This window comes from Camelus dromedarius, chromosome X, assembly GCF_036321535.1.
Source record: "Camelus dromedarius isolate mCamDro1 chromosome X, mCamDro1.pat, whole genome shotgun sequence".
Lineage (NCBI taxonomy): Eukaryota > Metazoa > Chordata > Mammalia > Artiodactyla > Camelidae > Camelus > Camelus dromedarius.
In genome coordinates this window covers 77,335,326-77,360,778 of record NC_087472.1, presented here as the reverse complement: position 1 = coordinate 77,360,778, position 25,453 = coordinate 77,335,326, and the positions used below count along the sequence as shown (strand labels likewise).

Genomic DNA, 25,453 nt, shown 5'->3' with positions numbered 1-25,453 from the left:
TTTTACAACACATATTAAATTACTTCAATAATACAAACAGACGAAGGAAGGAGGAAGGAAGGGGATCTATGACTTAAGTTGAGGGTTGGGTCATCGCCGACACTGATTTGAGAATGGATCCCCCCCCCCCCCCATCACTGCCTCTCCTTCAAGCCAAGATGCAATTCTTGTCTTTGGCCTGGCGAGGCATCCCTGGGCGGGAGTTCCGGGCGAGCTGTGGAGATGGGGAGTTGGCGGGCTCAGTTGCAGTGTTTTGCACCGCTGGCATGAGCCTGCACAGGTGCGGGGGCACCGGGATGCGTTCCCCTAGGAAGAAGCCGTCGTCCTCTGAGGACTCAGAACTGGAGCTGGACGGCGAGCTAGAGCAAGATCCTGAGTCAGACCCTGATCCCAAGTCACACTGATGGTGGCGACGTCTGCCAGAGTGGCGGCGGTGATGGTGGTGGTGATGGTGGTGGTGGTGGCGGTGGCGACGACGACGGGTGGGGCCCCTGGGCGGGGGACTGCGCGGCCTGCGGCGCTGGGCTGGGGGGGCACTCAGGGTCCGCCGCGGGCCTCCCTCAGACACCAGAGGGTCACGGAAGCTGACTCGCGGGGTGCTCTGGCGACCAAAGGCATCATCTTCTGGGCGCGGGTCCGGCTGGCCGGGAGGCCCCGGGGTTGGCTCCGGGACACTGCGGAGCCCCAGCTCTGGCATGGAGTGGCGGTGGGGGGCCCCTCTCAGAAAGCAGGTAGGCTCCTCGGGGCCTGAAGCTGGAAAGAAGGAGATGGAGCAACTCCCTGTTATCTCCCTCCCCTCCACCTCCGCCCAGAGGAGGCCTTGGAATAGCCTTCTCTCTTCTTTCCCCCATAAGGACTGGGAAAGTGGGGGCAGGCGTCGGAGAGGGGCAGCGAGGTGGGGGTCTGGGAAATATAAGGCCTGGGGCATGCTCTGGGTGGAGAACGAGGTTGAAGGCCCGAGAAGCAGGACTGGATCGGTGTATGGGGTGTGGCTGGGGTGGGCGTGGCTTCTGGTAAGAAGGGCGTGGCAAAGGTGGGCGGACAATGCTGGGATAAAGTAGGGGGCGGGCCTTGGGCGGAGGGAGAGGAGTCAAGGGTTTGGAGGAAAGGAGGCGGAACTTGGGCTCAAATAGGGACTAGCTGAGGTAGGGGAAGAGCGCTGTACAGTGGGGCGGAACCAGAGTTCACGTGGGGATGTAGTTTGGGATGGAGACTTGGCCCGGAATGGTTTGGGGACGGAACAAGGGCGGAGACGGGGACGGGGCCAGGGATGCTACAGTTTGATGGCCTGGGCCTGAGTCAAGGGGAGGGGCCAGGGTTGAGGCGGGGGCGGGGACACGGAGTGGCTGGGCGTGGTTCGAGTGTTAGCTCACCAGGCGCTGGCTCGGTGCTGGTGCCTTTGGTGGAGGTGTCGGACGCTCCCTCCGCAGCAGAGAAAGAGGCTGTGGAGGCTGCAAGAGGTGTAGAGACCGTGCCCGCGCTCCAGCTGCGGCGGCCAGGCCCCGGAGCCTTGGGCTCAGACCCCAGGCTGCAGGCTCGAGAGCAGAAGATTAGGCCACGGCGTGGCAAGAAGGGGCGACCCAGGAGGGCTCGCCCACAGCGACTACAGCAGAAGCAGCGGTCTGAGGCGTGCCAGTGCTGCCCCTCATAAGCCATCTGGCCCTGGTCTAGGCCTGTAGGGATGAACACGATGGGGAAAACTGAGGCGGAGTCCCCAGGTATATCCCTACTCCTCCTGAATGGGGGCCCTTCTTGAAAAGAGACAGGGAATCTGAGGCAGGGTACTCAGAGATGCCCTCTCCCCCCACCTCTCAAGAATGGGGCCCTCATCCCAGGGATCCTCATCCTCCTTTCCTGGAAACGGGCTGATAAATGTCTCCTCCTCTGCTTCCCTTTCTTTACCAGGGTGGCCCCTCCCAGAGTAGGGGTGGGCATTGGAGTCAAAGATGTGAGTCAGCTTAGACATTAAGAAGTGGCTTCAGGTGGAAGAAGAGTGGAAGGTGGACCTGAAGAAGAGGGCTGGGTGGTGGTGGCAGGGCTTAGAAGGTAGGATGTGGCCTTGGTGGGAAGGGAGTGGGGCTTAGAAGGTAGGGTCTGGCTTAGAAGGTAGGGTTTACCTATGTTGATGGAGGAGAATCTTGGAGAATAGGGCATGGCTTAGAGTAGAGGCTAAACTGAGAGTGTAGGAGGGTCTCCCTGGGAAGCTAGGAATTAGAGGACACTCTGGAGGTGGGCCTAGATGTGCAGTGGTGCCTAGTGTTTTGTAGGTGAGGTTTAGAAAGTATGGCATAATGGGAGACATTGGTGATGGGATTACAGTTAAGGATATAGGGTTATGGCGCTGGGGCTAGACTTAAAGTACAGGGTATAATGGGGGATGAGGCCTGGAAGGCAGGAGGAACACTGGGGGTGGGGCTGTGGCCCAGCTGTCTATCTTTCCCCGTCCAGTCCCACATTCACCCACCAATGTGCTCTCCACAGCCATCACAATACTCCGCGTGGCGGGCCTCGTAGCAGGCGCAGCAGTGGGGGCGGCTCTGACGCATAACATAGCGCTGCCCTCCTAGGGATGCTTCACACTCAAAGCAGCAGAAGTGACCCATGTGCCAGTGTCGGCCCTCAGCCTCCGTGCACTCAGGGGAGAAGATGATCTGGGGGGCACAGGCCATCTGTGACTGTCAGAAGGGGGTGCCCCTGGCCCTGTGCGCCCTCCGTTCTCACCCGTGGACAGAGAGGCACAAACCTCGTCACAGGCTTGGCAGCGTGGGCGCAGGCGCTCGGCATGGTGGCGACCACAGTAGACCTTGCCAGCATGGTAGAAGTAGATGAGGTCCACCAGCAACTCCCGGCACGTGGAGCATACAAAGCACTGTGGGTGCCAGCAGGCACCCAGGCCCGCACGGCTGGCAAACACGGCAATGTCCCCACCTCCAATCTGCTTCCCGCACTGCCAAATGACAGAGGGATATCGTCCCCATCACCAGGATGGTCAGACAGATGGGGTCAGCCGAGATGTGTCACACTTGGGCCTTCCTATGGCCTTTGTTACTGGCCCCATCCAGGGGTTAACTTTGAGACAGGCCCATGCCTACATGGCTGGGCTTGGGGGTGAGAGAAGGCACCTTAGAGATTGACCCTGCCCTGGGAGAAACCATACAGACAGGCCAGGCCCAGTGGAGGGACCTTAGTGACGGGTCTCACCTAACGGTAAGATCTAAGTTCAGCCTTCTCCCATGGGTAGGGGAGCGGCTTAGAGACAAATTCCACCCATCACTGGGCTTTAGAGACAGGCCCTGCCACTGTGGGTTGGTTCTTAAGGATAAGTCTCAATCACAGAGGATCAGAGAGACAGCCCATGCCCCATGTTAATTGCATGGAGGAGAGGAAACTAATGGAGAAGATCCATGAGGGCCTCCTTACAGACAGACGGTACTAACAGTGGGATCTGAGGACAGATTTCCATCCATCAGTCCACCAGTTTGTAGACTCACTGGAGACAGAACTCACTGGCCTGGCAGGCCTTAGAAATGGTCCCTCTTTAACAGTAGAATGTAAAGAAAAAGGGGGGAGGGTATAGCTCAGTGGTAGAATGCATGCTTAGTATGCACGAGGTCCTGGGCTCAATCCCCAGTACCTCCACTAAAAAAAAACGTAAGGAAAAGACCCCGCCCTCCAGAGGGGACACTAGACAGATCACTAGGGCTTAAGTGGCAGGCCTCATCTTCCCAGGGCCTGGGAGATGGGCCCTGCACCTCAGGGCTTGGAGCAAAGGCACTGCCCACTCACTGAGGCCCTCCCTCCATGTCTCACCTCCTCACAGATGGCTCCAGTGATGGTCACCGGGAAGATGCGGACGGTGCCACGCCCCAGATTCTCCCGCTTCCGCTGCTGGCTGAAGGCTCTGAGCTCTTTCTTCTCCTCCTCTTCCAGTGCCGTGCAGTACTGTGCCTGGAGTAGTGGGGGTCTTCCAGGCTCCTCCCCTGATGCCTGCCCCGCCCCGACCTTCTTCCAGATTCCATCCAGGCTCAAAGAATTTATTTCTAGGCCTTTGTATAGGTGGTGCTTCCTGCCTGCAATACTCACCCCTTACCCCTCTTTTTTTTTTTTTACCCCTTACCTCTTCTCCCAAGGCCCAACTGTGGTTTTGCCAAAGAGTGTCCCCTGATTGCCCCTGCCTGTCCAGGCATGTCACTTCAGATCAGCTCACCTTTCCTCCTCTGACCCTACCCATTCCTTTCCAGCGGCTAAGCATTTGTCTAGGCTGTGCCCCCAATCTGACATGTCTTCTCTCTCCTCACCTCACTGTCGTGTGGGGGCAGCTGGTGTAGCAGCTGCTTGATCCTGTATTTCTCCCCGGGACTGTTGACATAGGGGACCTTGTCCTCTGGGAGGCAGCTGAAAAACTGGTATACCTGGGAGGACATGGGGGGTGGGAGAAAACAATTGAAACAGGGTGAGTTGGGTTGCAGTGGGATGATGGGGCCTTACTGTTCTGAGAAAATTAAAGTCAGCAGGAGGGAACTTCTACTGACCCCCTCCATCCTTCCTTCCTACAGGCCAGGTCATTTCTGCCACCTCTCCAATATGCTGAGAGGTCCATCTTGTCTTGACCCCACTTTTCCCTTCAGCTGCCACTCCAATTGTTAATTTCCCTTTACAGCAAACTTCCTCAAGAGTTGTGTGCATTTGCTGTCTCCACTTCCTCTCCTCCCATTCTCTCTAGACCCCACTCTGGTCAGGCTTCCCGGCTCCCTCGTCCCTGCCCCTCTTCCAAAGCTGTTCCTTTCAGTCATCAATGTCATCTATATCATTCATCTTGGTGTTCAGGTCTTGATCTTCATCCAATTTGACCCATTAGTAGCACTGGACACAGCTGATCACTCCATCCTGGAAACCCTCTGTTCCTTTAGCTTCCAGAACACCACACACTCCTGGATTTGTTTCCTCCTACCTTATTGGCTGCTCTTTCTCTGTCCCATTTTTGGTTCCTCCTCAACTAGCCGACCCCTAAATGTGGGAGGATCCTCAGGCTCAATCCTTGGTCCTCTTGCCTCTTGTCTACCTTCACTCCCCTTGGGACTCACATCCAACCTCATGGCTATAAATATCATCTTGTGGCTAATGGCTCACAAATGCATACCTCCAGCCCTGGGACCTCTTCCATGTGTTCCAGACAACATGACCACTCAGATGTCCAACAGGCATCTCCAACTCCAGATGACCAAAACCGGACTTATGCCTTGGCCTGCCCCATATCAATCAACCCATTCATCCTTGAGGCCATCTTTGACTCTTCTCTCACACCCACAAACAAATCCTCTCAGTTCTACCTTCAAAATATAACCAGAATATGACCACCGCTCACTACTTCCACTGCCAGCACCATCGTCAGTCACCTAGACTACTGCAGTAGCCTCCCCCTCACTGATCCCCTGCTTCTGCCCTCACTCCTACAGCTCATTCTAAACTCAGCATGTGGAGGGATCCTGTGAAATCCTAAGACAAATCACATCCTTTCTCTGCTCACAAGCCTCTTGCGTCCTCATTCATTCAGAGTAGAACTCAAAGTTCTCTCCATGGCCCCCTGCCATCTCTCTGACCTCACCTCTGACCACTCCCCTCATTGCTCACTATGCTCCAGATACGCAGATCTCCTCATTGTTTTTTACACACGCCTAGTACACTCCTGCCTCAGGGCCTTTGCATTAGCTCCTCCCTTTGCCTGGATTGCTCTAACCTTGGATATATGCATGGCTCCCACCCTCACCTCCTTCAGGAAGCTCAAACATCATACTCTCACAGAAGCTGACCTGGGCACCCTATTTACAATTCTAACATCTCTCTGCCCCCTACTTTCCTGCTTTTGAAAAAGTCCATAGCCCTTACACTATCTGACATTTTTACAGGTTTGCTTATTGGCACTTGCTCCCTTTGGGAATAAAATCTCCATGTGGGCAGATTTTTTTTGGTGTGTGTCTTGTTCAATGCTGTGTTCTCAGTGTTTAGAACAGTGTCTGACATGCAGTAGGTGCTTAATATCTATTTGCTGAATGAATCAGTCAATGGAGACGTGGTGAATGAAGTGCTGGAATAAGACCTGAGGTGGGAGAACAGGAGTGTGGTGAACAGGCCCTGAGGAACTGATGCAGAGTTTCCTGTGAGTTATGGGGGACCGACCACCCCTAGATCAAAGAGGGGCCAGAATGACATGCGCAGTCTGACCACACACTCTAGCGTTTCCTGGGAAATAGGTTCCCACCTGTGTGTGCGCAGGCTAATGCGTGTGTGTGTGCACCCACTGGTGAGCAAGAGTGGGTGGCGGCGTCTGGTCACCTGCTCGGGCTTGAGACCAGGGGGCACCCAGGCATACTCCTCCGAGGCACAGCCAGAGTCATCGTCGGAGATGGAGTGGCGCTGGAAGTCTGAGATTAGCCGACACATGATGCGTTCCAGGTCCACAGGCACCGCATGCACGGCGTGCTCCTCCCGCGGACATTTGCAGTGTTGGCAGATCTTTCTGAGGAGGCCGGGATGAGAGGTGATTACTAAGGGATAGCCCACTTGAACTCCTCGGCAGCCCAAGGAAGTCCAATTAAGGGGCAGGGACATGCAGATTATCACCAGCAAAAGACTCGGAGCCGGGTCAGGACTCTGGGCCTGGGGGCGGTGCTGAACGGAGGTGGGGCTGTGAACTAAACCGCTGTGGGGAGTGGTCGGGCTGTGAGGGGCGGAGCGGCCAGCTGGGGGCAGGGCTGTGAGACAGGGGCGGGGGGCGTGCCTGAGAGCTGAAGGTGGGGCTGTGGGCCTGGGCCGTGGATGCGACAGGGGTAGGGGCGCTGTGGGGAGATCTCAAAGCCATCCCCTGACTTTCACTGCTGGGACTTGGGTCAAACTCTCCCCGCAGCGGGCCTGAATAGGGGCAGGACTCTGAGTCTGAGATTGGAGTTATAAATTTAGGGGCTTCCTTCGGGACTTTGGCCCTTGTGGGGGAATATTCCCTAGGGATGGATTCCAGCTTGCGCTGAGGCTCTTGTGGGCGGGTGGGGCTCTGAGCCTGTGGGTAGGGCTCTGTCTGAGATATCTTATGGCACGTTTTGCGTCCTAGGAGGATAGGACACTGGGTCTGGGAGAGGAGTTCTGAGCACAAGACGGGGGCTGGTGTTCAGTGGGCGGTGCTCAGAGCCTGGGACGGAGGATCTCCCTAGAGATGGGACTCGGAAGCTTGGGGAGGTCACTTCTGGGGGCGGGGCTGTGTAGTGGGCGGAGCTCTCCTGGGAACCAGACAATTGGGAGTGAGTCAGGCGCGGGGCTCTGAATCTGAGCTTTCTCCGATGTCCCGGCTCAAGCCTAGGGGCGTGGCCTAAATCTCAGGGGATTCCCCTGACAGCAGGACCCTGACGAAGACTAGGCCCTGGGATGGTCACCTACCTCCAACCATGCAGCAGGAAGCCGGGGCACTGCTCCCTGCAGGAGTTGCAGGGCTGGCCGCGGTCTGGGTCCTCTGCCTCTGGAGGCTGTAGTGGGCGAGGGCAGACGCGGACCGAGCAAGGTGCGCGGGAGGGATTGAGAGAGAAGTCAACGCCCACCTCTCCAGTCCAAGACCGGCAACCGCACGCTGGGGCCTGTCCCACCAGGGCAACGCCAGGCAGGCTGGGACAGCGCCCAGAGCGCGGGGGTGGGGGACACAACCGAGGTAGAGGCGGGATAGCCGAGGCCACCTCCCTAAATGTCCCTTTTTCAAGGAATTCCCCTCGCCAAGTCAGCCTCAGAATCCCCTCACCCAGCCTCAGTACCTCCGCCCAGCCTCTGACTCTTCTATGCCTCAAAACACCTACCCTAGAACTCAGAGCATTCTCACCACCAGAGCAGAATCCCTAATGTGAATGTCTTCTCCCAGGCCTCGTCTCGGCCCCTTCAACACCCACAAAGCCAGAGGCACTCCAGTTCCACAGGGTAGGATTCTGAGACCCCATCCTTACTTGGGATCCCCATACGAACCCTGCTCCTCTTTTCAGAAGCTCAAGAGCCCCTCCCGCAAGCCCTGGCTTCACCTTTTCATATCCAAGGAAATGAGACCCTCCTCCAGGATCTCAGGAGGCCCTTGAGCCATTCAGAAACCCACACCCCAATAAGCCTGGCCCTAACCCCTCGTATCCTAGGGCTATTTACTTCTTCTCTGGACCGCCAAACCCAGACCTCACCCAGACAGCCCCACCAAAGGAAGATAGAGACCCTCCTATCTAGAAAGTAAAAAACTCCCTGGCACAAGAGGAAGCCTGGAAGCCCTCTTCAGCAAATCCCATTCATTGGACTCTCAGTATTTGGACACCACAGAAGTGTAGGGCCTCAATCCTCAGTTCACCTTCCGCCAAGGTACAGGGGTAGGTTCCTTTCCTCAGAAGCTCAGAAGGTCCCTACTCAATCCAGGACTCCAGGACTCAATCTTTTGGCTTTCAGAATCCCCTCTCATAATTCACCGAGAGGGGAGTGCACCAGATCCGCGGGGTGCTGATAAAGGTGTGCGGAGAGGTAATTACGGAGCAAGGGCCACCTGATCTCCAGTTCCTTCACCCACATGCTTCCAATAGCTCCAGACCCTCGGGTCTGGGAATCCTGGGGATGAGGATTCCTAGATCCTCTGTGAAGCACCTCCTTACTATCCCTCTCCCCTGCCCCCTCCCCTGGGCCTCAGTTTACCCCGACCCCCGCCGCTGCCCTGAGTTTAGCTCACCACGCGCCCAGAGCGGCGCCTCCGGGACCCACGCGCGAACATGGCGCGTCCGAGCAGGGTCAAGCCGGGCCGGGTCGGGCGAATGGAATCCTTGTGGCCGTCTGGCCACCGCGCGTCCAGCAGGGGAGCTCTGTTCCGTAAACCTGACACCGGCAGGGGAGGAGCGCGCCCAGCCGGGTCCGCCCCTGGGCCTGTTGTCTCTCTCGGGCCAAGGCGCCCCCTGCCTAGAGGTGAGGGGCCCGCAGCCCAGGAGCGCCGTGCGCGAAAGCTCCCCATGCGCTCCTGCCCCGGCGGCGGGAGCTGGGCCTCAGAAGGCACGGCCCCCAGAACCCCAAAGTTCCACATGGTCTCTCACAGGACATTCTAGCGCTTGAGGGCTCTGTAGAGGAGGAGGGGGAACTTGGAAGTGGCCACCTGACTTCAAGAGGTGTGCTCTACGGTACTTCTATTGACGCTTCGTGTCGATTTAGCTTGGATGTTTATTTGGGGGACGGGTTAAAACCACATCTTGGCCCCCTCCCCACTGGTGATGTTACGAAGGTCTCTTTCCCCGGATGAATGCTGTAAGAACAGTCCCCAACCCCATCGCAGCCCCAGCTGGTGCTCCCTTGCCCCATCAGAGAGCTAGATCTTACAACCCTCCCACCCCTGCTCCCATCCCCTTTCAGAGCTAGGATTATTTGAGATTTATAGGGATGGGGCTAAAGTTACTGACCAGGTTCGGAGACCCTCTTCCCTGCTCACTCCCCATCCTTACAGGCCCAGCTGTGGTGCCCCCTAAGTCCTGAGAAATATATTTTAAAGTCTTTTCTCCCCTGCTCCCGTTTTTCCCTCTCCAGTTAGATATTCCTTTCCCTGAGCTCACTCTCAGAGCTGAGAGTCTCTCCTTCGCGCTCCAGGCTTTGCTGTGCCTCGGAATTGGGAGGAAGTGGGGGGGTCTCCTGGCCACAGTCAAAACTCTCGTGCCCAGCCGAGGTCTCTAATTAGGCACCGCGTGGTGGCGACGGTCAGCCCAGCCTTTTCATCGTGGGCGTCAGGACCTCACACCCCGACCCCTGCCCCTTTACGCACATCCCTGATACTTCCTGTCCCTCCCTCCCCCTGGGAGGAACCGGGAACATGTTATAGGGAATGAATGAATGAACTAACAAGTCACCTCGGCACCCCCACCTCCGGGCCTAGCAGCCTAGCCAGTCTTTCGGTTCTCCAGCTGAAGCGAAGGCAAGGAAATGGAGAGAGGGCAGTGTCTGAAGAATGCAAGAGGGGTGCCTAGAAGGAAGTCTCCCTGTGAAGTATGGGTGTCCTATTTGAACCCTTTGGGGATTCGAGGACAGGGCTCCACAGGGGCTGGGAAGGGGTGTGGCTAAGGGACCGGAATGAGAACTGAACCCTAGAAAGATTGGACATTTGGTGGCCAGTAGCGGGGCAGTGGGCAGGGCTATCCAGAGTGTGACTTAAAATGATCGGCAGGCCAGGCTTCACAGAGGATGCAGCTTGGCAAAACACTGTTGGAGGGTCTGAAAACTCTGGGGTGACTTGAGCAGTGCCCAGCAGGTTGGAGGCAGAGCTTCCTCTAGCCTCCTCTTCCCCATCTTTCCCTTCATCCATCCGCCCCCACCCCCCAAAAAAAGACACATCGAGAAGTCAGAGCCCTGTGGACTAGGTGGTTGAGTTTATTTAGGGGAGGAGAATTAATCATATTTGTTCTTCCTTGGGGAGGGAGTCTTCAAACAATACCGAAGGGCACGGGAAAGGGTGGGGGTCTGGAGGGGAGAGGGGAGGGGCCACAGCCAGACAAAATGGCAACACACGATCACAGGCACTACCGACGTCACAGACACAGCAGAGGGTGCAGGATAGGGGCTCCAGACCGGGCCTCCAACCACCCCGGGATGGATGGGCGTGCGGAGGGAGGGAAGAGGCAAGGGAAGGCGGGGAGAGGGGTGGGTCGGCCCCACAGACCCTTTGGCTCTGTCCTCTGATTGCCTAGCTGTCCCATCGGGGGATGAGCAAGGGATTCAGCAAATCCCATTTACTGGGTGCTTCTTTCTGGATCCCATCCCTTACCCTTCAAGCCTTACCTCTTAGTTCTTCCCAGGCCACCTCAGTCCCCAGCCTTGTCCAGGGATATTCCCCCCTACCCCTAACAAAACCCTTCCCCAGGCTTCTCACCCCGCCCTCCCCACTGCCAAACCTACCTACTCTAAAACATACTTTCTTCACTGCTCCACTGCGGGGGCGGGGCTGCCCCTTTTGAAAACACCATGCACGCCCCACTCTAAGCCCTGAACCCTCTAGAACCCAGACCACGACCTCACCTCAAGTTTGATCCATTCCTGAATCCCACTTCTTGCCTTGCCCAAGATCTGCCCCCTGTAGAATCAAAGTCAGCCTCCTGAATGTTCCAAGCCACACCCCTTTCATCGATTCTGGTCCCAATCCAAGACCTACCCACCCTGGAGCCTCACCTGCTGCCTGGTTCAAGCCCCACCCCACTCCTACAGCCAAGCCCTCAGCACTCTTCCAAACCCAGTTCCCAGGTCTCAAGTCACACCCCTTCCATAGAACCCTGTTCTACTCCAACCCCTGCCCACTCCTGGCCCACCTGCTGCCTCACTCAAAGCTCCACCCCTCCTAGAACCATACCCTCAGCCTCCTTCCAAGCCCCACTCCAGAATGCTCTAAGGCGACCCCTCTTCTTGAGACTCCAGACCCAGTATGTCTGGAATCCAACCTCCCTGCTTACTAGTCTCCTCTACTCCAGAGGCTCTCTCCAAGAACACCTTGGGTCCCAAGCTCCTCTGGTCTCTGCCTTTCTCCCCTGCTCAGGGTTGAATTTTTCCTAGTGGCCCCTGTTCAGGCATTGCTAGAGGAATTGAGGCCAGAGTTGGGATGGAGAGAGAGAGAGGGGAGAGAGTCTGAAGTCACACCCACCCTCCCCACACAGCCTTCTGTCTCCTCCCTGACCCCCTTTCAGAGTCCCCCAACCTCAGGGCACAGGGCCAGGGAACAGAGAGGTGCCAAGGGATGCAGGGGAAGGGGTAAGAGAGGGGTCCATTCAAGATTGGGCCCTAATGCATGAGGGGAGTCGAGTAGGGGCAGGGCTCAGACAGATAAATAGATATTTATATATAATATATATATATATAAACAGCAAAGACAGTTAAGGGTCTCCTGGCTTGAGGGGTGGAGACCAGGGTGTAGGAGTGGGATGTTGGGGGGGCAGGCCTTCTCCTGAGCTCTTGCCTACCATGGGGTCCTCCCGGGCTGCACTGACCTGTGGAGACAAAACACACAGAAAGGAGAGGGGGTCCAGACACAGGTGATGCTCTTGTGGAAGGGCTGGGCTGCTGTGCCTCTGCCCTGGCTTTAACCTCTACCTGCCATGCCTTTTCTTCTCCCTTTCTTCCTTCACTTATAGTCTTGGAGTCAGCTTCATCCCAGCTGCCCCTACTGTGAAGATATACCTTGCTCCCACTAGGTTAGGTCCCAAAGAAAGGATGGTTTCCTCTCCCCCAGCCCAAAAAAGTCCGTTAACAGATGCTGGTCTCCTCACTGGTGGTAAACTATGTTGAGCAAAGCAAAGATCCTTATCTTGCTGGAGCTTACATTGTAGCAGGGGAGACAGACTTCAAACAATGACCAAGATGTATAAGTGAGTTATCTAGTATGACATAAGGTGATAATAAGTGAAATGGAAAAACAAAAAGTAGACTGGGGTGAGGGGGATTAGGAATGCCAGGTGGGGAAGAAAGGTAACTGTGGTAAGTAGGTAGTCAGAGAAGACCTCATTGAAGAAGTGACATTGGAATAAAGACTTGAGGTGAGGGAATGAGCCATGCAGATAACTTGGGGGGGGGGAGAATTCTAGGAAGGGCCTGTGCAAAGGCCCTGGGGTGGGACCATGTCTAGTGTGTTTGAGGAACAGCAAGGAGGTCAGTTGGGCTCCAGTGGAGTGAGCAAGGGAGAGTGGTAGGAGGTGAAATCGGGGAGGTAGGAAACGGGGTCATAGGATCTTGTGGACAAGACTGTGAGGACTTCAGCTTTGACTCTCAGTGAGGTGTAAATCATGGGAAGATTTTAAGCAGAGAAGAGTAAAATGATAGTAAAATGTCTTATGCTATATAGTTTCTTTTATTTCCTCAACAAATGTTTCTTAACATTAGTAGTGCTCTAAGTGATGTGTGTATAGCATGAATAAGTTATGGTCACATCCCCTAGTCTAGTAGAAGAGAAAGTCAATAAACATATAAACTAATAATTACAGACTGATAAAGAAAAGCACAGCTCCCTGATAAGATAAGAAAGGGGACTTGTAAGGAGCTGGCCAGATAAGGTTATCAGTGTGTGTGGGTGTGAAACTCTAGGGAGAAAGCAAGTACCAAGACTGGATGGTGCCTGGCACATTGAGGTGGCCAGCGTGGCTGGAACAGAGTTGTGGGGGCAGTGGTTGGAGGTGAGGTATCAGAGAAGTGAGGGGTGGGGCTGGATTGTATAGGGCCTCATGGGCCATAGTGAAGGCTTTGACTTTTAATCTGAGTGAGATGGGAGGCCCAGCAGAGATTTGTGCCATGAACGCAGGAGGGTCGCGGAGTGATTTAGGATTTAACAGGATCCTTCCCCATGCTGGGAGTAGGATATAATGCGAATAGGGGTGGAAACCAGTGAAGACGTCCAGGGGGACAGTGAGAAGTGGAAAGATTATGGATATATTTTGAAGATAGAGCCAATAAGATTTTTAAATGAATTGGAGATGAGATGCCTAAGAAACTCTGTCCCCTTTCCATCCTGGCCAAGTGCCAGAAGCTACCTTTACCCACTTGTTTCCACCTCCTTGCCTTTCCCTTCTCACGCCATTCCCTCAGATGCCTCTTTTCTCCATCTTCCCTCCTCATATGTGAGGGAAATTTCACTTCTTTTTGGAGGCCCAACAAGAAGGCTGGCAAGACTTTCCAATTCCCCCGCCCCGCCCCTTTGCCTCTTTGAAATTTCACACCACCTCCCTCACCTCCAGGGTTGCGGAGAGGTGGCGGATCTACCACCTTCTCCCGGATTGGCGAGCTTGTCTGACCTTCATGATCCAAGCCAGGTTACCCTAAGCATCTATTGGACTTATCTTAACATTTTGGCTAACCCCCACCCCCACCCCTGGTCGTCCCTTCTCAGCTCCTGAGCCCGGCTGATTCCCCACTACGCATGTCCTCCCGCTAGTTCCTCCTTTATTGGTTGCAACCCTCATTGGTTGCTCTGCCCACTTCTCTCGCCCCTCCCTTCCCTCAAAGAAACCTTTCTATCCCTCTCCCATTGGCTCTTCATTCTGCCCATTTTCAAGTTCCACTCTCCTGACTTCCATCATTGGCTAGTTTTTCGCCCTTAGTATATAGCTCCGCCTCCCTATTGACTCCTTCAGACTCCCATCCTCACTTGTCCGGCTAGCGTAGCTACGTACTATTTACTCCTGACTCTTACTGGTTCACTGACCCGCCCGTCTCCTGTCATGAACCCTTTCTGGCTGCACCGCCCGCCCGTCACTCACCAGGCTACATCTGATTGGAGAAGGAGGTGGGCGCACCCTGAGGGCCGTAGCCTTGCTGCCCATAGTCGCCCTGAGGCCCGTAGCCGCCGCCGCCACCGGCGGGCTGCCCGTAGTCTGGCTGATAGCCGCCCTGGGGCCCGTAGGAGTCCTGGGGCCCGTACCCGCCGGGGCCCTGCCCGTAGCCTGCCTCGCCGTAGGCGTCCCCGGGCGCCGGTTGCTTTTCAGGGGCGCCGGGAGGAGCTCGCAGGAATGGGGCGGCCCAGCCTGTCTCCTTGAACACGAACCACAGGTTGCCGACCCAGAGCACCAGGTTCAGGAAGCCAAACACCTGCGGGGAGACAAAGCTCGGCTGTCGTCCTGTGCCCATTGGCCTGGCGGCCCCGGGGAACATCGAGGCCGCTTGCGTCGGGCTTGGATCCGCGGGCTCCCGGTGGGTGGTGGTTTCTGAAACCTAGACCCTCTTAAGTCCCAGCGCATGAATGTCTATGTGCAGGAAAAATCACCTTGGCGGGGAGAGGGGCGCGGGGGGTGTTAGAACTCAGATTCCCGGAGATGTTGAGGTTTATCAGCATTACATATGTAAGTATTTATATATTTGCATATACACATGTTTATACATGTATGAAATATAGTAAACAAATCTGAATTTATAATGTGTAGTAAAATGTTACGCATGTTTATTGAACATGTAGATATACCACTAATGCCTATATACACATGTATATACAAGTAAATGTATAAATCACGTGTATAAAGTATGTAAATATATACTTTTATATTAAAACAAATATATTGAATTTGTATAAATATATACAATGTAATTCAGTTTGGGGATAGGGAGTAATTTTCCCACTGTACAGTTGAGGAAACTGAGGCCCAGAGAGGCTAAGTTGCCCAAGGTCTCATAGCCAGCAATTGACAGAAAAGGAGAGTTGGAATCTTAGCATCTGTAACGTTTGTATACGAGTTACCATGTGCCAGGCCCTTTCCTAAGCACTTTGTATGTTATTAGTTCATTAAATACTCAACTTTGGAGCAGGACCTCTTGTTTTCAATTTATATGCTGAGGCCTGAGAGGCTGAGTAATTAGTTTCAGGTCCCAGAGCTTGTAATTGGCAGAGCTGGCATTTGAGCTCAGTCTGACTCTGGCCAGTAGGGGGCGTCCAAATGGGAACCATTTCAAGGTTGTTTTGTTTTGTTTTTTTCATTTTGCATGTAAGGAAACAGGTCCCAAGAAGGTACTTACTGAGTTGCCAGAGATTCTACATGACTAGGCTGGGCCTGGGATCCAGGTCTCCCCAACCTAATTGGACAGAAGATATCACATTCTCCTCTTGGGGACAGTCTGTGGTGTCACAGTGGTTGCAATTGCTAGCTCATCCTTCAAGGCTCTGTTGTTGGCATGCCTCCTCCAGGAAGCCCACTTGGATTTCCTCTAAATTCTCCTCTCATTCTCTCTCTCCACCACTCTCTATGCCAGACTAAGTTTCCCAGCCACCTTTCCCACTGGCCCAGCCAAATTCCCAGGGCTTACCACTGAGGTGTTGAGGCCAGAGGTCACAGGGTCCCTCAGCTCCTTGCATGTATTCCCCGCCTGGTGGCAGACAGTCATCCCCTTGATAATGTTCTCTGGGTCAGTGGCCATCTTCACGTCTGACAGCCCCTTGGCCCAGGCCGATGAGCTAACCAGCCACATGAAGGCGAACACTGCTGTGGCCAGAAAGTCCTAGGGGAGAGGAGGACCACACTGTGAGTAGGCTGCTTCATGCCAGGTTGTAGGGCCACCTCAGATCACAGGCTTTCTTGGGAGTGGGGTTCCCCTAGAAGAGGCCTGTCTCTCCCCTGCGTTTCCAACTCTTGAAGCCCCCAACCCTCACTTGAAGGTGGCCCTCCTAGCTTGGGCGTGTGTGTGTGTGTGTGACACAGAGGATGTGGGAGTGTGATTGTGGTATGTGGTGTTGGTGTGTGGGGAGCATTCTGTGGGATGGTTGCCGAACCTGTGGAAAGTAGAGTGTCTTTCCACTTTAGTCTGAGTGTGGGAATTCGTGTCATTTTGTGTCTAGGATGAGGGTGTCTGAGTACAGCTGTGGAGGAATCTCTGTGTCTGTGGCGTGATGACAAGCATGACTGTCACAGTGAACCTCTGTGTGCTCTTTTCTTTCATCTAGACTGTGTGGTTTTGTGAGAGGTGGCAAGTTTCCGGGTGTCTGGGATGCTGTGTGGGCTATGAATGTGTCCCTGTCACTCTATGACCTGGTGTCTCTGATCCTCCCAGAAGCAGCAGCAGAAGCAGCAATAATGTGTGTGGCTGTTATCATGGCTGCTTGTATGCAGGTCTGTCTGGGATTTGGTGTGGCCCACGAACATGGCTGTGTCCCCGAGGCTCCGTGTCCCCTGGCCCCTGCATGCACGGGACTGGCTGTGGGGGCTCACCAGCATGGGCCCTTTGTTGTTCTCTCGGTACTTGTTTTGCAGGAAGATGTAGGTGGCCAGAGCCCCCATTGAGTAGAGGAAGGCAAACACGGCCACGGTGACAAAGAATTCAGCTGATGAGGAGTAGTCCCCCACCAAGAAGATTTTGTTAGGGTCCCCTTGGCAGGTGGGTGCATCAAAGTACACTTGGTGCAGCCTGCGGAGAGAGGTGGGCAGGTATGGCCCGGACCCTAAGAACTCCCTCCCCCTCCCCCCTGCCCAGTCATGGGTCCCCCGGATTCTGACAAGGTCCCGGGAAGAGGAGGAAATAACCATTCACGAGCACCTACTGTGTACCAGTCACATTTCATTGATTGCTGGTTAAATAGGTGTTATTCATCGCTCACTCCCACCTTGGCCTCTCGGTTATTCATAGAACATATCAGGCACCCTCCTACCCCAGGATCTTTGCACTGGAATGCTCTTCTAGATATCTTCATGTCCTACTCACTTCATCTCCTTCAAGCTTCACTCCACTTGTCACCTTCTCCATGAGGCCTTCCCTGATCTCACTATTTAAAATTAAATCTAATTATTCCCTCCCAGCACACCTTTGCCCCCTTCTTTGCTCCACTTTTCGTCTGTAGCTGTGATATCCCATCGGACATACTGTGTATTTTAGTTTTCTCCTTGATTTTTGCCATAACTACAAGAGGGCAGGGCTTTTTCCTTTGCTTTGTTCACTGTTGTACCCCTAAGGCCTGGAATAGTGTGGCCACAAAGTCAGCGCTCAAAAAATGTTTATTATGTGAGGTATACAGAGGCAGAAACGGGGGCTCAGAGAAGTGCATTAACTTGCCTAAAGTCACACAGCTGCCAAAGGAATGACAGAGTTGGGATCTGAATCTTGTGTTTTCCCCCTACATCATGCTGACTCTTCTACCTCACTTCAGGTCCTGGAGAGAAAAACGAATGTATACATTGCCAAGGAGAGCTCAGAGACTACAAAATAAGTGGAGACCAACAGACAGGAGGGTAGAAGGGATCCTGGAACAGGATGCATGTATGTGAGATGTAGGGCAGGGGCAGATTGGGAAGGTGTCCGGGGCTAAGGCCTTTCCTGTTGTGTGATGGAAGATGGGTCCTAGGGAGAAAATGTGTTTGTGGAGAAGGGCTGGGGTGAGGTCCCAGAGCTCTGGCCTCAGGTTGGGGGGTGGGCAGGATCCTGAGACCAGCAAATGATGCCAGTGCCCTAGTATAGCAAAGGTCCTGAGGGAAGGGCTTGCATTTATTGATCACCTCTAAGCATTTTCCAGAACTGCCTCATTTAATGATCTTCCCCCACAATTCTTTAAATCAGGCATTATTATACCTGTTTTACAGATGAACAAACAGAGGCTCAGCAAGGTTAAGTTACTTGCCCGGGGTTGTGTGGCTGCTAGATGATGGGGCCAGGAGTTGGATCTGGTTTGCATGTCTGGGTTTCTAGGGGGCTGGGTTACTAGAAGGGGTATCCAAGGGGGAGCGAGAGGGCCTTGGTGGGGTATTGGGGCAGCAGCAGGGTTGGTCAAAGCAAAATACAGGGCAAAGTATTTTTTTCCCTGGGAGACTTTTGGGTAAGAGGCAGACCCTCAGGACTCGAGGTCCTATGCATGGGAGAGTTGGGGGATCCCTGGATTTTTGTGGTCTTCTGGATTCCCAAAGGGCCTGTTCTCAGCAGTATCCCAGGCTGCAACTCTTTCTCCTTCCCCAGACTGTCTTTCTTGGCTTCTGTGAACTGCTGGATCCCCAGTTGCCATCCCACCCCCAGCCTCTCAGACCACGCCTCCCTGGTGCCCCCTTTTCTTTTGGTTATAGCTCAGGGCCTGTGCCAGGGTTTTCCTCTCTTCACTCTTCCGTCTCACCCCGGGTGACCTCCTGAGTGTATAGTTACACTCAGTGCTCAAAAATCCCCCATTTCCAACTCAATGCTGGGCCTCTTTCCTGAGTCCCTTAAACTTATTTCTTTTCCTTATTTTAACACTTATGGAGCGCTTATTGTGTGCCTGGCACCATGCTAAGCATTTTACAAGTATTAATTCATTTAATATTTAGCATAACCCTGCAAGGTGGTATTATTATCCTCTTTTACGGATGAGGAAATTGAGACCCAGAGCAGTTATGTGATTTGTCCTAGTAGTGGAGGAGCCTCAGGAGCATCTATTGAAATGGTGTCTCTGGGTCTCTGTCTCCCCAGTCCTAGGCATTAAGCATCTCCATGAGGGCAATGACCTTGCCTGCTAGTGCTGTCTCTCGTGTACCTAGCACTTGGCACACGGTATGGGTTCAATAACGATCAGACCTGTTTAATTGGGTTTAATCATTCCCTGTAGCTAAGCAGCACCCTCTCATTATTCTCTATCAAAACCCTGCATGAGAACCCCTTCCTTGGATTTCTCCCAATCTGCAATTATCCTCTTTATGAATTTATTTGTTATAATGTTGGCTCCATGAGGGGAGAGAGCTTGGTCTGTTTTGTTTACTGTTATGTCTCCAGCATTTTGAGCAGTACCTGACATACAGTAGGTTCTCAAAAAATGTGTATGGAATGAATGAATGGGAATTAAATAATAATACTGGGTAACATTAATTGAGCACCTACTGTGTTTAAGATATATAATATATATATATATATATTCATACAAGGATATATATTTACTTTAAAATCTTATTTATTGCCAGTCTCCTACCCTTCCCCTTCACTGGACATAACCAGAGGGCAACAGCCTATGCCTGTCTTGGTCACCATGTGTCCTAGATGTCCAGAGCAGTGCCAGGCACAAAGTAGGTGCTCAGTGCATGCGCAGTGACTGAGTGGGTGTGGTCTCCTGAGGTGGGGGCTGAGCAGGAGCCACTGGGGAGGAAACATTGGTGGTCCCGCGGCCCCCTCTCCCTCCCCCCTCTCCTCCCCCTCCCTCCCAGGTCTGTCAGGATCCCACGGTGGGCTAGGGTAGGGGCACACCTGAAGGGGTACTCGAATTCGACCTCGATGTTGAGGTCACTCTTGCTCTTGTTGGCACAGTCCACACTCAGCTGGAGCTCCCCACTGTAACTGCCGCATGTGGCAAAGGCGAAGATGGCAAAGACCTTGGGCAGCAGGGATGGGGATGGCCATGATGAGCCTGTGTGCATGAGGGATGGGGGTGCCCTCCTCTGGATGGCTCGGGGCATAGGCAGCAGCAGATGGACTGGTCCCCACCCCCACCCCCTAATCAGGGCTCATCGGGCCCAAGGACAAGCTGATTAGAGGGGTGTGACTATCTCTTGCTGTCTTTCTCCCAGTGTCTCTCTTGGTCTCTATCTCTCAATAATGCTCTGATTTCCCCTTCTGTCTGTCTGTCTGTCTCTATCTCTGTATTCTGCCTCTCTGTATTCTGCCTGTCTCTGTTGTCCTGTGTCTCTATTTCTCTCGATATCTCTCTGTTTCTCTGTGTCTTTTTCTCAGATGTCTCTGTCTCTCTCTCTGCCGCTCTGGTATCTATTATGTCTCTTTCTGCCTCTTTTCTCTCTCTCTCTGTCTTTCTGTTTCTTGGTCTCTCTGTGCTGTCTCTGACTCGGTCTCTCTGTCCCCCTCCTGCCTCTCTTCCTCCATTTATAGGTTCTCTTTTTTTCTTTTTCTGGAAAGTCTCTTCTCTCTCTGTCTCTCTCTCTCCCCCACCCCATTTCTCTTCCTCTCTTCCTGTGCCTGTTTCTCTTTGCATCTCTGTTCTCTGTGCATCTTTCTCTGTTTCTCTTTTCTTTGTCTCGTTCTGTTTGCTACCCCCCCCATCTTTGTATCTCTTTTTTCCTGGTATTTCCACCTCTATCTCATCATTCCCGATCTCTCATTCTCTCTTTCTCTTTCACTATCTCTGGATTTCTCTGGGTTTGCGTCTTTCCTGCAGCAACCAGCTCCAGGCTCCACCTCCCCTGCCCCTCTCTCACCTCAGGAGAGGAAGCAGGACGTCACAATCTTCCACTTCACCATGGGGGTACCCTTGGCCTTATGTGACGTCACATCATAGCCCATCCATTCTCTAGCCCAATCCCCCAGACTTCACCCTGGAGCCTGATTCGATTCCCCCATCCCCTCTGCCCCCTACCCACCCATCCATTCCTCCCTCCCACCTCTGCTCTTCTGGACCCCACTCCTTCTCTCTTGTTCCCTACAGCCCAGACCACACTCACCCATTGCAGCACCTTCACGAAGCCAAGGGGCTCCTTGACCACCCGGAACTGACCCCCAGCCACCAGCTGAGGAGAGAAGCAGTGGGGAGGGGTGGGGTTGTTGGGGATGGAGAGGGAGGTGAGGGGCAAGGCCACCAGGCAATGACCCCTAGGGATAAGGCATGTGACCTCGGGGAGGGAGTGATGTTTGGAGAGGGGGTGAAAAGGAGAAGGTGACACTTTGGGGAAGGTGTGAGCTCAGGGTCTCTGAGAAAACCCTAGCAGTTCAGGACTGGTGGGGAGGTGTGGGGAAATATAGGGAGATAAATGGCAGAGGGGGTCAGGGGTGAGGAAGATGGGGATGGAGTCACGATGAGTTAGGGAAGGGGAGAAAGTCTGAAACAATAAAAGTGAGTCGATGGCGAAGGGGATCGGGTGGAGAGAGTGGGGAAGGAGTTGGGGTTCACTAGGGTGGGGGAGGGGTTTGGGTGGTGAAGGTGAATCATATCAGGGAGGGAGTCGGGTAGGATAGGGTGGGGGAGGGGTCTGCATCGGTAAAGGTGGGTCAGATGATGGTGATGGGGTCTGAGGTGATGAGGATGGGGAGGGGTTAGTCCTGGTTAGAGATGGGTGAGGTTTGGAGGTGGTGAAGAAGAGTGCGATGGCAGAGAGGGTCTGGACTGATTAAGGTGGAGGAGGGCTGGGACATGGTTTCACTGGATACGTGCTGGGGGAAGGGAGACTAGGGGTTTGGGAGAGGCGAAACCAATCGTCCCCTTGGTCTGCTCTGGGAGAAGGGGTGGTCGTCCACCAGGGTACCGTCTCTATTTGTCAGGGGCAGGTGTCAGCCCTCCCCTCCACCCCCGCCCCCACGCCTTCTGTCGCTCTATTTCCCAGCTCATCCGCAGCACCCCCCATCTTCCTTCCTCTCTCCCTTCCCCTCCCTCCTTGCCTATACCCTAGCCCCAAGACCTCTCTTCCTCTCCGGTTGCCTGTAAGGAACCGGCTTCTGGCAGCCCCGCTGCTGCAGTAAGGACGGCCCTCGCTGCGGCAAAGGGCGCACTCCTTCTTTTCTCCACCTCCCCCTTCCTCCCCTCTCTTGCCGCAGACCCTAGCCCCAGCGCCAGGGGCCGGTAGTCCGCTGCTAGGATTCTGGCCACCACCTCTTACAGTCGGCGGATTCGCTGCGAACCGGGCCAGGATGCCGGGCAGCGGCGGGCTCTGTCCGCGGTGCTGGAACGCGTACCTGATTCACCACGTCCATGTCGGCCAGCAGCAGCATCAGCAATGCGGGGGGCGGGAGGCGCCTGCTAGCAAGGGCGGGCGCGGGGCGCGGCGGGGGTGGCGCGCGATCGTCGGAACAGCCCAGGAGGCTGCAGCTCCGCCCCTCGCGCCCCCACCTCGCTCGCCCCGCGCGCCTGCGCACAGCGGGCCGTGCCTAAATCTCCCCGGCCGCCATTCCAGCCCGTAGGCTGGATCCGTGAGAACGGCTCTAGGAAGATCGTTATCTCCGAAAATACAACTAGAGATCTGGGGAGAGGTGGACTGTTCGGTCCTACAGTATGAGTTTGCCAGGCCCTTTGCTGAATTTGTCGAATATGTTCATTTATTTATTCTTTAGAACAGCCCTATGTGGTAGGGACTCTTGGTCCCATTTTTACAGGTGAGGAAAATTAGTCCCGGGAGAGGTTAAGCGACTTGTACAAGGTCGCCCAGCTACTTATTGGCAGTGCCCAAAGTCCCTGCACTGTAAGCATAGTTCAGGGTCTTGAGGGTTTCTTCTCGTTTGCATTTTAAACACATTAAGAAAACCTCTCCTTCCCCCTCCAACCGTCTCCCTATTTCTCTCTTCCATAGTCTAAGTCTTTACTACTCCAACTCTACTCGTTACGTCTTGTTTATTCCCCAGTCCTCTCTTAATTGGACCATTCCTTCTTCATGCTACTAAAACTAGGCCTACCAAGGTCAATGGCAATTGCCATGTTGCAAAAATCCAATGGATAAATACAAGTTGGAATTTAAGATGCTTAACTTCATTCATACTAAAAGAAATGCCTATAAGAGCTACTAAGACACTGTTTCATCTTGAGGGTGGTGCATATAAAAAAAAGTTTGATAATGCTCAATATTAGCAGGTTGGTCAGAAATAGGCATTCTCATAAATTGCCAGTGGAAGTTAAGTTGGTGTAACTTGTGTAAAGGAGAATTTGGCAAAATCTAGCAAACTAACAAATCCATATATTTCGCTCAGGGTTTGCACTTCTAGGAGTTTATCTTATGGATGGAGTCATACATGTGCTAAAAGATGTATGTATAAGATGATACACTGTATCGCTGTTTATAATAGGAGTGGACACTCCCTAAGTGCTCATTACTGCTGGCCTGTTTAAAAAAACTCAAGAGCCACAAAGTGGAGTACTGTGTAGCTGTCACTAATATGGAGCTATGTAATGATTGCCAAGATATTTAGTTAAGAAATGTAGAGGTCAAACTATGTGGGAATTGTGTACAAAGAGAAGGGAAGGGTCATATCATAATTATAGGGAGACATTTTAAAATGTTAGCATTTTAAATTAACATTTTAAATTGTGGCTGTTCTGTGAGCTTCACATATGTCATTCATTTAAATCCTCAGCAACCCTACGAGTTAGGTACTACTACTAGCCTCATTTTACAGCTGAGTAAACTAAGGTGCCGAGAGGCGAAAGAATTTTCCTAAGGTCATACAGCTGGTAAATGATAGGACTAGGACTTTAACCCAGGAAGTATGGCTCCAGCACCTGTTACTCGTAGCCACTGTGCTAACTTATCAGCACAGCATCCCATACCTGGCTAAGATATCTGATAACACCAGTTGCCTCCCGAGGGAAGGGAACTTTTCAGTTTATATCCCTTTGTACCTTTGAATTTTTAACCATCTGAATGTATAGCTATTTTTTAAAAGAACACACTCAAATTCACACAAATATGCAATAGATACTTCCCAGTTATTGCCTTATTGGGGGAAGAGCATGGGTTTTGGCATTCAGTTGCCTGAATTTGAATCCCACCTCTAATACTTGTTCCTGTATGACTTTGGATAGGCAAGATAATTTAAAATGATATTCATAGGATTGTTGCACTGATTAAACAAGATAATCACGGTAATGCACTTAGCACAGGGCCCAGTAAATGGTTCATTTTACCTTCTACACATTTCTGGAATCTACTCACTTCTCGTCATCTCCTCTGCCACCTCCCCTGGCTAAGGTAACCATCATTCTGCCAATTTTAGCATCTCCAGTCTCTTCCCCCTCCCTTCTGTTTTCAGCTCAGCCGTCAGAGCATCTACTTAAAATGCAAAGTTAACTATATCACTACCCTGCTCATATCCCTCCCATGGCTCCCCACTGCTTTCAGGAAAAATCCTAGGGCTTGGGATCTGGCATTCAAGGGTCTGCATCATCTGGCCACTGGTGGCCTGTCCCACATCATCCCACAACTATCTCCCTCCACTCTCTTTACCCTGCCCATGACTTTCTTTCCCACAACACACCAGCCCAACCACTCCAAGCCTTTGTTTCAAGACCTAGTGCAACTCTTATATTCTGAGTCCTCGTCTCCAATTCTGGTTTCCCCCAAATTTCAGTCCTGGCTTAATTGACACAAAGTATACAAATGAGGAACCCCTGCTCTGAGAGCTGGGTGGAGCCCCTAGTTCAGATACCCCTCCCAGGGGTGGCCCCATCCTGTGCCACTTCCAACACTGCTTCCAATTCCTTTGGAGTGGGGATGACTACCACTTTGGACAAGCCAGCTCAGTTTGTGCTGGGGGAAACCCAGAACGGTACCTGGCACAGAATAGATGCCCAATAAACCTTCACAGAATGAGTGAGACCCCAAAGGTTGGGTGATGACTAAAGGTAGGACAAGAAGCAGAAAGAGGAGCTTGGATCTGGGAGTGGGGGACTCTTAGTTGGTCCCAGGAGAGCCAGGTGGGCTTTGAGTGGGTTACCCCAGGTGGGGAGCCTCACCTTTTGCTGTCACCCATGTCTTCTAACAGTGGGTATAGATTTTCTTTTTCTCAGGCAGAAGCGGGGAGGTGGGAGACAGGACAATTCCAATTTAGCCTCCCTAAAATTCCTGAAGCTGTCAGAGGACCCCCCTGTTGAAGACGTATCCCATACTAGGCTCATTCTAACCTCCAGGCCTTTCTGCTGGCAGGACTCTCCTGAAGGTTTCCTTATCCTTTCCTTCCCATCCACCTGTCCTGCTCCTGCCTCCATCTGACCTTACTGACCCCTTGTGGAATCTCTGACTTCCCCTCATCCCTCAGCCAAGCCTCCACACATCCTCTCTCTCCACTTTCCCCATCTCTGTCCAGTACCCTCCCTCCCCCCACCACCTCCACTCTGTCTCCAGCTTTTTTTGCCTGCTGTCTCTTCCTCCTCCTCCTCCCTCCTTCCCTGACGCTGAATAATCAGGCCTGGTTGTCCTGGTTTCTGGAAATACTCGCGTGTGGGCAGTGGCTGAGGGCTGAAATGGGATGGATGGATGGTGGCCACTGGGCAGCCCCAGGCCTCCAGTGCAAAGATACCAAAATCCAGGGG

At 53.3% G+C, this 25,453-nt stretch overlaps 2 protein-coding genes across 2 annotated transcripts; both read right to left on the bottom strand.

Moving 5' to 3' along the window:
- Positions 1-22: 22 nt before the first annotated feature.
- PRICKLE3 (prickle planar cell polarity protein 3) lies at positions 23-8,868 on the bottom strand. Its single transcript, XM_031445229.2, has 9 exons — positions 8,732-8,868; positions 7,429-7,514; positions 6,334-6,517; positions 4,299-4,412; positions 3,811-3,948; positions 2,744-2,947; positions 2,465-2,651; positions 1,374-1,673; positions 23-753 (listed from the first exon to the last, which is right to left on the bottom strand). The coding sequence occupies exons 1-9, from the start codon at positions 8,771-8,773 to the stop codon at positions 149-151; spliced, it is 1,860 nt and encodes a 619-aa protein (XP_031301089.1). The 5' UTR covers positions 8,774-8,868; the 3' UTR covers positions 23-148.
- Positions 8,869-10,375: 1,507 nt separating this feature from the next.
- SYP (synaptophysin) lies at positions 10,376-22,192 on the bottom strand. The gene is made up of 7 exons (XM_031445228.2): positions 22,111-22,192; positions 20,886-20,951; positions 19,681-19,805; positions 16,701-16,896; positions 15,802-15,993; positions 14,268-14,595; positions 10,376-12,008 (listed from the first exon to the last, which is right to left on the bottom strand). The coding sequence occupies exons 1-6, from the start codon at positions 22,144-22,146 to the stop codon at positions 14,272-14,274; spliced, it is 939 nt and encodes a 312-aa protein (XP_031301088.1). The 5' UTR covers positions 22,147-22,192; the 3' UTR covers positions 10,376-12,008; positions 14,268-14,271.
- Positions 22,193-25,453: the final 3,261 nt, after the last annotated feature.

Coding starts and splice junctions, on each gene's coding strand:
- PRICKLE3 (XM_031445229.2), bottom strand. CDS start 8,773: ATGTTCGCGCGTGGGTCCCGGAGGCGCCGCTCTGGGCGCGTG. Junction 7,515..8,731: donor GGCGCCGCTCTGGGCGCGTG/GTGAGCTAAACT, acceptor CGCCCACTACAG/CCTCCAGAGGCAGAGGACCC. Junction 2,652..2,743: donor GCTGCCAAGCCTGTGACGAG/GTTTGTGCCTCT, acceptor TGTGCCCCCCAG/ATCATCTTCTCCCCTGAGTG.
- SYP (XM_031445228.2), bottom strand. CDS start 22,146: ATGCTGCTGCTGGCCGACATGGACGTGGTGAATCAG. Junction 16,897..19,680: donor GAATTCGAGTACCCCTTCAG/GTGTGCCCCTAC, acceptor CTCTCTCCGCAG/GCTGCACCAAGTGTACTTTG. Junction 15,994..16,700: donor ACAACAAAGGGCCCATGCTG/GTGAGCCCCCAC, acceptor CCTCTCCCCTAG/GACTTTCTGGCCACAGCAGT.